Source organism: Pungitius pungitius, chromosome 6 (genome assembly GCF_949316345.1).
Source record: "Pungitius pungitius chromosome 6, fPunPun2.1, whole genome shotgun sequence".
NCBI lineage: Eukaryota > Metazoa > Chordata > Actinopteri > Perciformes > Gasterosteidae > Pungitius > Pungitius pungitius.
In genome coordinates, this window is record NC_084905.1 from 12746462 (window position 1) to 12758504 (window position 12043).

General features: G+C 42.6%; 1 protein-coding gene across 3 annotated transcripts; it reads left to right on the forward strand.

Moving 5' to 3' along the window:
* Positions 1-370: 370 nt before the first annotated feature.
* nr2f2 (nuclear receptor subfamily 2, group F, member 2) lies at positions 371-8046 on the forward strand. Of its 3 annotated transcripts, none has more exons than XM_037451035.2 (3): positions 371-741; positions 5122-5649; positions 7724-8046. In XM_037451035.2, exons 1-3 carry the CDS (start codon positions 705-707, stop codon positions 7996-7998), a joined length of 840 nt encoding a protein of 279 aa, XP_037306932.1. In that variant the 5' UTR covers positions 371-704; the 3' UTR covers positions 7999-8046. The 3 variants fall into 3 exon arrangements, with proteins under 3 accessions (XP_037306932.1, XP_037306930.1, XP_037306931.1); XM_037451033.1 differs by lacking the exon at positions 371-741 and adding an exon at positions 2904-4168 and having other exon boundaries at positions 5104-5649; XM_037451034.2 differs by lacking the exon at positions 371-741 and adding an exon at positions 2909-4168.
* The last annotated feature ends 3997 nt before the right edge of the window (positions 8047-12043 follow it).

A 12043-nucleotide genomic window follows, 5' to 3' on the forward strand; every position in this document is an offset into this window, starting at 1 on the left:
TTCTTCATTTCTTTATTAAAGCCAATTAGTCGTAATAGTAAGGATGGCACAGATAATATCACAATAGTCAGTGCTGTTTTACAGTCTCCATTTAAGCATATGATTTTTAATTTTTTGCAATGAATTCAAATTTGGGCAGTTTTTAATTACAGCTCTAATCACAGGTCTTATTGCATCTTTACTTCCAATCTGCAATATAATTAGTAATATGCAGAATCTCCCAATGCCTGCTCCCCACACTTAAAGACAGGTGTCTGATCTGCTTCCCCCCCCCCCCTCTCTCCCTACTACCCCCCCCCCCCCCCTTCCCTCCCTCCCTCCCTCCCTCCCTCTCTCCTCAGAGCCCACACAAAGCACCGGCGTAAGAGTGCGTTTTGGGCACATCACTGTAGGAGAGAAAAGGCGCACCGGATCTCTCTGCTTTGCTGCTTAAGCCTACGTATCATTTCCAGAGGCGGTCAAATGATCTGCTGCTCGGAAGACACCTCAATTTATATTCCGAATTCAGCGCTCAGCACATGACGTGAATCAGTTGTGTGTTCCGGCTACCCAAAGTTTTTGCACGAGACATTTGTCAAATTTTCCAATAAACTACGTGTTTTTTTGTGTTTTATACCGTCTATTGGAGAGGAAGCTTTGCCAGTTTCATTCTCAGCACTGTGTCGAAAAAGAGAAGACAAAATATATTCTGAAAGCGAGAGAAGATGCATCCCGCTACGGACGAAGCAACGTATGCATTTGGTAGGTCTGTTACTATAAGGATACAGCCTCCTGCCTCTCTGTCACTTTCAAATAACGTAATTAATTGATATTTGCAAAGTGGTTGGGTTTAATGTGATCCTCTTAGAAATTAACACTTAGATGATAAGCGAAAATGACCGTTCTCAATGCACATAGGAACGTCGAAGCCCAAATGTACGCTACTATTTATATATATATATGCTCTTTCTCCAGCAGTACAGCAGTATGTATTTTATTCCTATAGATTCTCCTGCCCGCTTATTAGAATAATCATTTTAACACAGAGTACATAAATAAATCCCTTTAATTTCCCGTTTAATCATAATAAAGTGTGCAAAAATGTATACTTACCAAGGGCGTTGGATCCGCGACGAACGAATACCTTTCGGAGTGGTTTTATTTACAGGCTCTTCGATTTCTCACGAGTTCTGTAAATAAAACCGACAAAATTGTCATTCAGACGACCAATAATCGCCTCATTTGTTTTAGAATAAAGAAATAATTGGTCTAAATACCACCGCAAGGACTGCCCGAAGTGACAAAAAGTAAATCGAACTTTGGCAACTCCCAAAACTGTGCCGTCCAAGTTGTGTAAAACAGAATTTAAATAAACAGTCATCAGTTTAAAAGGGTGCTCGTTAGTTTTGGTCGATGCGGCAAAAGAGACTGAAGCGGTTTCTGTGTCGGATGGCTCCTCTACGTTGAATCTCATTGGAAGCGAACCCTTCATCCGCTAGGGGGCACCCATATACTGTAAAACATCCTGGGACAATGCGAGCTGCTGCTGCTGCTCTCTCCGTGGACGTGGACACGGTTCAGTCTTTAAGTTCATGTGTGTGTCTCTGTGAAATTTTACCTGCAGTTCAATTAGAAAAGCCCCTGGGTTTTAAGTAAACCGTTTTCTTTACTGAGGTTTAAATTTCCGTCTAGCCTTCAAAACATATTAACCATGTGGCCAGAAACTCTTGAGAAGCCGCTGACCTTGTTTTACATCCCTCAATGTGTTTGTCTTCATCCCAAAATGTAGATTATCTTTATTTAAAGCAACATCTGACAGGCGATTTAAAGCATTTAAATTACTACACCAGCCTTTATAGTGTTGTTTACCAGGAAGTGGCTTAACTTTCATGCCCTTAATGCGAAGGCCATGGCCTTTGACCTCAAGGGACACTTTAAAACGTAGTCCCTATTTAAAGCTTAAGTCATTTCACGTTTTGAACACATAGGGGAAAAAAGCTCTGACTTTTCAGACCCAGATATGGCCTTTCTGACCCGGTGTGTTAGGGATGTTTGCGGCGGTGGATTAGCTGGCTGCAGCAGGTGACCAGATGATGTCAGTAGCCTATCATAACATTTTTACAAGAGGTGTGGAGGCTGATGAATGGTACACAGTGTGAATAAAAGCGCTAATAGGTATATTACCCTGTACAAATATAGGGACTGGGACAAATGGGGAAAAAACACACATTCAGTTTACATGGCGTTTTTCGTGTGTGACCATTTTAAGCAGGTGGCTTTAATTTAGGCTTTGCGTGCATTGACCAAATTACATTACATTACATGTCATTTAGCTGACGCTTTTATACAAAGCGTCTTACAATAAGTGCATTTCAAATGAGTCTCTATGCTAAAATGTATTTAGAGTATCAAACAGTCGGAGTGTCCAGTTCTATCTGTTTTTTCTCTGTGTCTCTGTCTTTGTGTCCACTTGCTTAAAGGATAAAGATTATGGCAAAATAGAGAGAGAGTTGTATGGTGGCTAAAGAGCACAGATCATGTTCCTAAAGGTGCACCTGTGTCTCAGGGACAAAATATTTGAATATTTCAGCATACAGGAACAATTATACCAACGACGTGAGGCACTGAATTTAGATTTTGTGTTTTTCGTAATGCAATTGCCGAGACTTTACTGGAAATATCAGTATGTTCTATAATGTGGGCTGTTTGACTAGAAAGGAGTCCTCTTCGCGAAACGTGTCTCCTTTTAGGACCAAGCGGCCCTCTCGACCTCCATGCTCGCTCTGGCAAGGTACCAAGTAGCACAAGTGCCGACTAGCCAATGGGGTTCAGGGGGAGGTCCCTGAGCTCTGACCAGTCAAACACACTCTCCTTCCTTATATGGCAGCCGATCTCCATGGTAACGTGTGCTAAGTTGCAGCAGTCGTGTCAAAGTTCACTATATAGAGAGCTCAGTGAGCTGATCAGAGAGAAAGCATTCTGCCAGCCCGGCTCCTACCAATAGCAAATCACTTCCTAACCTCCGCCTTTTTAACATATTTGATCACTTTCATTCTTTACTGCTTTTTCTTCTTATTTTTCAATGCACGGAGGAGGTTTGTAGGTTGCGATCTTTGTTTTGTTTTTTTGCTTTTTGTTCTTTAGTGCTTTCGCATATTTTTGGGGGAGAGTTGTCTTCATATCCCAGGCTCTCTTTAAAACATTGGCTCCTGCTGCACGCTTGCTGGCGCTACCTCACAGGAAGAAAAGGAAGAAGACGCGATTTTTTTTTTACCCAGTTGGTGATTTTCTTCAAGACTTACTGCGCTGGAACTTGATCGTAGCCGCTACAGTGTGCTCCCCAATTGTTTAACGCTGCTGCAGGCACGGTCGCTCCAACCCTGCTCCATCGTCCACCGAACAGTCCATGCTACCTCGGCTGGTTATTTTAATATTTAGCCTACATTTCCAATTGATGGGTGTGCTGGATGGCTGACTGTAAGCGCCCCTGGACTTGGCCTTTAAGCGCAAGGCAGCGACTCAGCTCGCCATCGCATCAGTTTTGAAAACGTAATTCGCATCGTCTCTAACAGCAATAAATCGACAGTTTTCGGAAGACTCCGAGTGGATTCAACGTAGGCTAGATTTGACGTTTTGGTGTGTCCGTCTGTTAGTCCCAGTTTACGGCGTTCTTGAGACATTTATTCACCGCGACACCAAAACGGCAGACAAAAAGTTTCTTTACGTTGACTGATAGATATGGCAATGGTAGTGTGGAGAGGCTCCCAGGACGATGTGGCTGACACCCAAGGCACCCTTTCCTCGCAAACCCAAGGAGGACTATCTCTTCCCACCCCTCAACCGGGCCAGTTGAACCTGACATCCTCTCAAGTGGCCCCTCCGACCCCTCAGACGGCGGTCCAGGGACCCCCGAACAACACGCAGTCCACGCCGACGAACCAGACGACGCAGCAATCCGAGAAGCAGCCGCAGCACATCGAGTGCGTGGTCTGCGGGGACAAATCCAGCGGCAAACACTACGGCCAGTTCACGTGTGAGGGCTGCAAAAGCTTCTTCAAGCGGAGCGTGCGACGGAACCTCACGTACACATGCCGTGCCAACAGGAATTGTCCAATCGACCAACACCACCGTAATCAGTGTCAGTACTGCCGCCTCAAAAAATGCCTCAAAGTCGGCATGAGACGGGAAGGTATTGGGACTTTTTGTTTTCTCATACATTGTGCGTGTGCGTGTGATTTGACAGGCGCGAGACCGTGTTGTGTCGCCCCCGTGTACCGTGCTGCCTCTCTCCCCCCTCCCCGGCTCTGCGGCGGCGGGCAGCCCGAAATGGAGCCGCGCTGCGCCGCCGTCGCGACGGGGCTCGTCGGCTCTTCCTTCCTCTCCCCGGCGGTGTGTCCGGCTCAAGCGGCTGCACAGTTCTGCGATTTCTATATTAAAAAACGAACCGACCCCTGGCCATGCGAAAGATTATCGAATTTCTATTCCGATAACGCCACGAGAATAGAGATACATCTGTAGTGAATGATACAACATAGCCACCCATGCGCTATTATGGCGAGGATCGAATTAAGGGATCGCGTGTTCGGGCTACATCTCCAGAGCCATCCCCGTATGCCTCGCTCACTCGCACTAGAAGCTGCATACCAGCGTCATTTATGCCCACGTAACCTGGAGAATTGATTTGAATATTCGTCGAAAATAGGCCTCTGTGTAGGATAAAACGAGATGAATTGCTAAGTAGGTTAAGGGTTAAACATGCAAGGTCTCCCTTGCCCTCTTTGTGTTCCTTCGCGGCCAGCTCGTGTTGCTGTTGCCGAAAAGCATCAAAATAAAGCCAGACATACGGATGTCGTGTGTTAAATTGTTTGAGGCGCATCGCTATTGTTTCATTACATGATGTACCTCTCAGCTTCGTTACTGTCTATGCAATTTTTTATATAATATGTGTGTGTGTTTTGGTTTTATCCAGTAAACATGTTGTGTGCCATTTATTTATCCTAAGAGGATCTGCGCGCTTGATTCAATTTTCCTGCACAGTTTAAAATGCATAATATTTGACTGCATGTCTATGCCCATTAGGATATTGTGTGATGATTTGTAGAATTCAGGCTTCAATATCTGTAGTTTCTCTTTTTACTGCAGCCGTGCAAAGGGGACGGGTGCCACCCACACAGCCACACCATGGTCAGTTCGCCTTGACAAATGGAGACCCACTGCACTGTCATTCCTACTTATCCGGATATATCTCTCTCCTGTTGAGAGCGGAGCCCTACCCGACGTCCCGGTATGGCAGCCAGTGCATGCAGCCCAACAACATAATGGGCATCGAGAACATTTGTGAACTAGCAGCCAGGATGCTCTTCAGCGCCGTGGAGTGGGCCAGGAATATTCCCTTCTTCCCAGACCTTCAGATCACCGACCAGGTGGCTCTGCTGAGGTTGACGTGGAGTGAGTTATTTGTGCTCAACGCCGCGCAGTGCTCCATGCCCCTGCACGTGGCTCCTCTCCTGGCGGCCGCTGGCCTTCACGCCTCCCCCATGTCTGCGGACAGAGTGGTGGCCTTTATGGACCACATTAGGATCTTCCAAGAACAAGTGGAAAAGCTCAAAGCTTTGCACGTTGACTCTGCTGAATATAGCTGCTTAAAGGCAATTGTGCTCTTCACCACAGGTAAGACAATGGACGTGCACACTCCAAGTTGTGTGCGTGTGTGTGTGTGCGTGTGTGTGTGTGTGTGTGTGTGTGTGTGTGTGTGTGTGTGTGTGTGTGTGTGTTTTTCCTTATAATCCTCACTGGCATCAGCTAAATTAACGCTGACATAAATATATCTATATTGCTCGTCTTAGACGAACAAGCTGCTTAATTGTCCCAATATAAACTACCTTTATGGTCAAGAGCTTTTAGAAAAGCTTTTAGCTACGAAATTATAAAAAAAATACTTGATTAATTAACTGATCACACAAACACAGACATACACACCAGGGGCTAAATTGACCATATTAAGTATGGGCATCTAAAAAAAAATACAACAAAACAACAGGAAGGTGACTGAAACATCAGAATATAACCTCGAGATAAACACAACAATAATAACTTTAAGCATTATAACATCTAATTATTAACACACTTTTTCGAGAATCCAATAGTTCGCATATGAATCGCTGCACTTTGGTCTTTTTTCCCCCACCACATATCAATGTGTGCATACCCCACGTCTTGTTTGTAGGGAATGACAGATATAAATGATGTCAGACTCAGAGGGGGAGGGGAACAGAAAAGGAAAGACAAGCCTAATGTCCCATTTGCACACAGTAAAAGCAGAGCGCACGTTTCAACGCTCTCGTGTCATTCAGGGGACAGACATGTCCGAGAAAAAGCACGGCGACCCCAATGCCCACATTGTAATTGACAATATGTCAGAATCTAACAGTATTATGTGATATTGAGCAGTGACAGGAGGGGCGTCTTTCGTTTTTATTTGCAGAAATATTCTCTTCGCCTCACCCGATTCGAGGCGTCTCTGGACCTGCTCCAGAACTAGGTCACGACCCAAACTTCCCCACTATTTTCTTACATCAGCTCCACCATTAAAGGGTGTAAAAAAAATCTGCGTGTAAGAGATTTACAAGGTTTTCACCGTATGTGAATGCATGTCTTTGAGATTATATCGTACCTGCGAGCCATCAGCCTCTGTATTTCATTTGGCTCTAGCAGACAACTATTGTTCTCGAGATGGTGTGTTAGCCCATTCAGAAAAGAAGAAGAAAATCTCATTTCAGGTCCTTGAATTGTATGAAAGCTTTTAATGGTGTAACTTGCCTCTTCCATACCTGCGTAACGCAGGTTGAACATGAGCTGCGTGCTGCTTTGAAAGACACGCCTTGGCTGCTTTGGTAGTTTGCTTGTTGTCATGCATAAACTTTACAAACTTAACCAATGCGCGTACAAGCGTTTTTTTGGCACGCAATCAGCTGCTGCCTCCATGCAGCAGCGAAGATAGTGATTATGGTGGTGTAGTATGACGGCAACACCGTAGGCTATGGGCCCTTTTTTCCAAGCTAAATCTCAGCTCACTAAAAGGTCAGCAGGTCTCCCTGTCTTCCTCCCCCCCCCCCCCCCCGCCCCCTCCTCCCCTCTGCCACGCCATGACTCTGACTGTGCAAGACAGGCCCATCCGAAACAAACACAAGTCGTTTGCTATGAATATGCTTAATTATTTAGTTCACCTTTAATTGGCTTTATAGTGGCGATAAAAAAGAGGAGCGCCAAATTAGGAGGGGCTTAATAACCCTCGAAAATTCCCGCTTCTTGTTGGGTATGGGCAAAAGTTCTGTTCTTATTTTATCTTTTTAATAATTTACAATTAAAATGCGACAAAGTTTGTTTAATACAGTTCCCGTCAAATTAAAACGCTCTTCATTTTATTTGTGGTCATTGTTCGCCTTGCGCAATATTACAATATAATTATTATATAAAAAAAAAAAAAATATGTCCACTATAGTTATTAATAAAAACAAGTCTCGAGACTAATAAACTCCACCTCAACACATAATAGGATAATAATAATTTTCTAAAATAATTGCTTTTTCCCGAAATGTGACAGATTATCAATTTCCGCCATTTGACCACGGTGGGGAAAAAAACGCTCCTAGTGAGAGAAACACTTTAGGTTACACTTTATTAATGTTTATTTGCTTTGCCCCCCTCTCCCTATCCCCCCCCCCCCCCCCCCCGCCCCTTCCAGATGCTTGTGGCCTCTCAGATGTGGCCCATGTGGAAAGTTTGCAGGAGAAGTCCCAGTGCGCCCTGGAGGAATATGTCCGGAGCCAGTACCCCAACCAGCCAACACGGTTTGGGAAGTTGTTACTCCGCTTGCCTTCCCTCCGCACAGTCTCCTCCTCGGTCATAGAACAATTATTTTTCGTCCGATTGGTAGGTAAAACCCCAATTGAAACTCTCATCAGGGATATGTTGCTTTCGGGGAGCAGTTTTAACTGGCCTTACATGTCAATTCAGTAAACCAAGAAGGAGCCGAACAAACAAAAGGTGGGGTTGGGGGCAAGGGGGTATGGGGGGGGGGGGGGGGGGGGGGGCTGCGAGACTACAATGATTATAGCTGCTTTTGTGGAAGGAATAAAAAAAAAATCCCGGCTGTTTAACGGGGCTGGCTTTCATGAAGAAAGACATTGACGTAAATGACTGTGAATTCCCCCCTACTCCAAAAAAATTTGAGACATTCACTGAACTTTCAAAATGGCAGATACAAGCTCCCAGTGTTCATGCAGAACAACCTGCTTCGATTCATTTTTTTAATGAAAGAAAAAATGAGAAAAAAAGGAAAAGGGATTCTGTTGATTCTTTTGAGGAAAAAAAGTATTAAGTGCATTTAAAATGATAATTTGGGTAAAAAAAAACTAACAGGAGAAAGGGAAAATACGAAACGTGAATTTTGTTTTCTCAAATGACTTGTCCTGTGTCCATGTATAGCTGTGTTTTGTACTTTCTTTGTTCCTCCTTTCTGGTTCCAAACCGGCCTATGTGATTTATGTAGTACAGGTGGTGTTATTTTCTAAGACAATGATTTATTTTGAAAAGGTGTACAAAAAAAAGAAAAAGAAAAAAAAGTTCTAGAAAGAATTAAAACCACAGCAATAGGAGTTTAGGCTTATAATCTCGGCTTAATGCTGCAAGCGCACTTATATTCTTAGGATGACCAATACCATCTGGGAAAAGGGAGTTTTTTGGGGGTTCATGTTTGACTTTATGAACATGCAGTAACATTTTGCTCTTTTATTAATATGAAGTCACAGGATCCACTTTGTTTTCCAAATTATTTGCTGAAAAAGTCTTCCCCCACTTCATCCAACTTTGGATATTTTGCATTAGTTCACCAATTGGACACAATGAAAACCAATCCTACAAGTTGCCTATCCTGCTTTTTTTAAAGCTATTTGAGGTATAAGTTGCTTTAAATGGATCATATGTGCATTTACGGGCAATTGCAGTTACTCAAACTGCACTTAAAGCAAAACTAACTCGTTAAAAGAAATTGAACAGGTCAAAGGGTCATACAAGTTTGAAGACTAGCCAGAGTAGTGTTTAATAGCAGTATTATTGAAGCGTCCCTAAAATGTCACCCTTTATTCAGTTCAAGCATTAAGTGCCTGACAAGCATAATGTGATTCCTCATCAAAACGTTGTTAAAGTAGGCCGACAACATTTTGGGGTAACACAATTGGAATTGAAACTTCAGTGGTATAATTCCCTTGAAAAACACTGATCGAGGCAGTATTCTTGTAAATATAGGTCAATTCATTTCAACAAGTTTTTCCTTTATACAAAGTATATGTGATTAAGAAATTCTGTGGTTGCCATTTTCTTTTCTCAGTAATACAACGTCTTCAAAATTGAGTGGCAGACTTAGCTAGTAGCACTGAAAGTTATGTTTTTAATGTATATACATATTACTACAAATGTTTTCTTTTTCATGTATATTTAGACTGTGAATGCATGGCCACAGGTCGCTAACCTATTTTACCTTTGATATATAAATGTAAATGTTTTCTCTCTCTTTTGACTGTATAGATATAATCTGTGCATTCAGTACACTAGCCCTTGTATTTAAAGAAACAAAAAAGAAAAGAAACGAAGTTCATTATTAGACTACACACTTAAACAGGGTGAGCAGGTTTGGGAAAAGGAGTTGATATTTTAACTTTAGTGTTATTGCTCCTTTGGTCTTTGACAGGTGCCGTGGTGTGCTTGAGCGTGTGTGCGCGCGAGCCCGCGCGTGTGTGAGAACGTGTGCGTGTGTGTATTCGGAAGCTAGTATTTTTGTCTTTGTTTTGAGGCTTTTCTTCAACACACACAAGAACATCATGTTGTGGTTGAATTAAAAGGGATCACTGATTGAACACTGATCTTTGGCTGTTCATAGCCACAAATGGACCAGAGAATGAAACATGATTGTAATTATGAACAGTTTAAACTGACCCACGTTTTTATATAAATATATAAAAATATATGACTGCAGGGTATTGATAACGTATAGATACTTTTTTTATGATTATGATTATTATTATTAATTGCAAGTGATATATGTGAGTGTGTGTGAAAGTTTATAGTTGAACACAATTCTTGTTTGTTTGTGTTAGCTTATTGTAAACAAGCATTCTGCTGTAAATTTGTTCTTGGTATTAAATTATAATTTATGAATTTGAAAACACACGTTTTTCATGTTTTTTTACTTCCCAAACTACGCGTGAAAATGTCATTTTATGTGCGTGTGGTGTGTGTGGTCGGTCGGAGAGGGGGGGGGGGCGGGGTCAATTTGCTGTGGCAGGATGTGACCCTTTTGCCCCATGAAAGTGATTAATGAATTTCAAAATAATGAATCAATCAGCCAACATTCCCGCTCACCGACTTCACGTTTTGCTCCAAGGTTGAGATTATTTTGTATAGTAATTGACTAGACTGTGGACGAGAATGGAGTGAAGGTGGATGTCAGTATAAGTTCACAAATAGTTGTAATAAGTTGCCTCAGCAGATGATGGCATTTCTTAACACCTCACGCGGGACGCAGCGCTCGGAGAAACACACAAACTTCCCCATTTGCGGAGGATCGTTTAACTTGTGGACGCCTTCATGAATACGGAATCATCGGCATGAATTCATATAGCACATAGAATTGATCATGCAACTAAAATAACTGTGTATATTCAAAAAGTTTAAATTAAAAAAAAAATTAAAATAGCTTTGAATTGATAATGGTCTTTGCTTTAAACTGCACCCCTGAGCGTCGCTGGCCGTTACACACAGTTTAACGTGTTCATCATTTATAAAATATAGAACATCCAAGAATTGGACGTGGTGAGTTTAAATGTTATGTTTGATTGCAAACACCTTTGGCCTATCATTCATTTAGTATTGGCTTGGTTGAGAGTTATAGGCCTGTTATAGAATTAGCCTTATATAGAGGCTTAATCAGAATGGGAAGAAGACTTCATCGCGGTTTCTGCTGCTGTGTGAGCATTTGTTTCCGTGTGTGAGTGCGTAGTTCTGATGCTGTTGATAATGATTATTATGATATGATGCTGATGGTCTTTAATCCTCGTCTTCTTGCTGAAAGCCTTATTTATCCGCACCGTGCTGCTTGCTTCAACCGAACCGTGTCACACTCTGGCCAAAAAGAGCCACATTCATAGTTAAAGCTGGGGCTTCCACTTAGGATTTCATTGGAACACACGTTTACAGTAAAAAAAAAGAACAAATAATAAAAACTCACACCACCATCCTTCAAAATGTAATAATAAGTGGAGCTTCAGAATGGGTTTGGATGGATCCCCCACACGGACCGCGCTGATTTTAGTTGACAGCGCGTGATGTAAATGCTCGTACCTCTGTTCCTATATTAGCTTTTAACAACAACAAAAAAGACTAACGAGGTGTAACGCGCTGCGACGTCACTTGCATTTTGCGTGACGTGAGAACTACTTTTTCCTCAAACGGGCTGGTAGCCATGTCGCCCTTCTCCAAAGTGTTTGGACGGCTTTAGGCACTGCTGCTGGGAACTGATTCGGGGCTCTCGGGCTGTTAGTGGGGCTATTTGTTTAATAAGATAAGAATATGGTTTGCGGTCTCGCTCGTCCTCTGTCTCTTTCACTCATTCACTCACTCACCCACTCACTGACACACACACGCGCGCGCACGCGCACACTTGCACGCGTGCATGGCTGCACAGTTGGGCGACGAATATGCGCATTGTTTGCACGTTGGCACTATCGCTATATGACAAATTAGCCCGATACAGCGTGCGCGTTCTTGTGTTTGACGCACAGCAGCTTATTTACGCCTCATACTATTAGGATGCTTAGCAAGATGGGGCACGTGTACCTCATTTTAGCCTGCTGGATTAAACGTAAAGCAAAATAGTATTTGCATTTTTTTAATAATCTAAATAATCTAAATTTCTATAGCCAACTGCGTTTACAATTGTGATACATTTTCAATCAATCAAAAACATTTTTTTCATTTGTTCTTTATTACCAAGGTTATTGATTTTTCT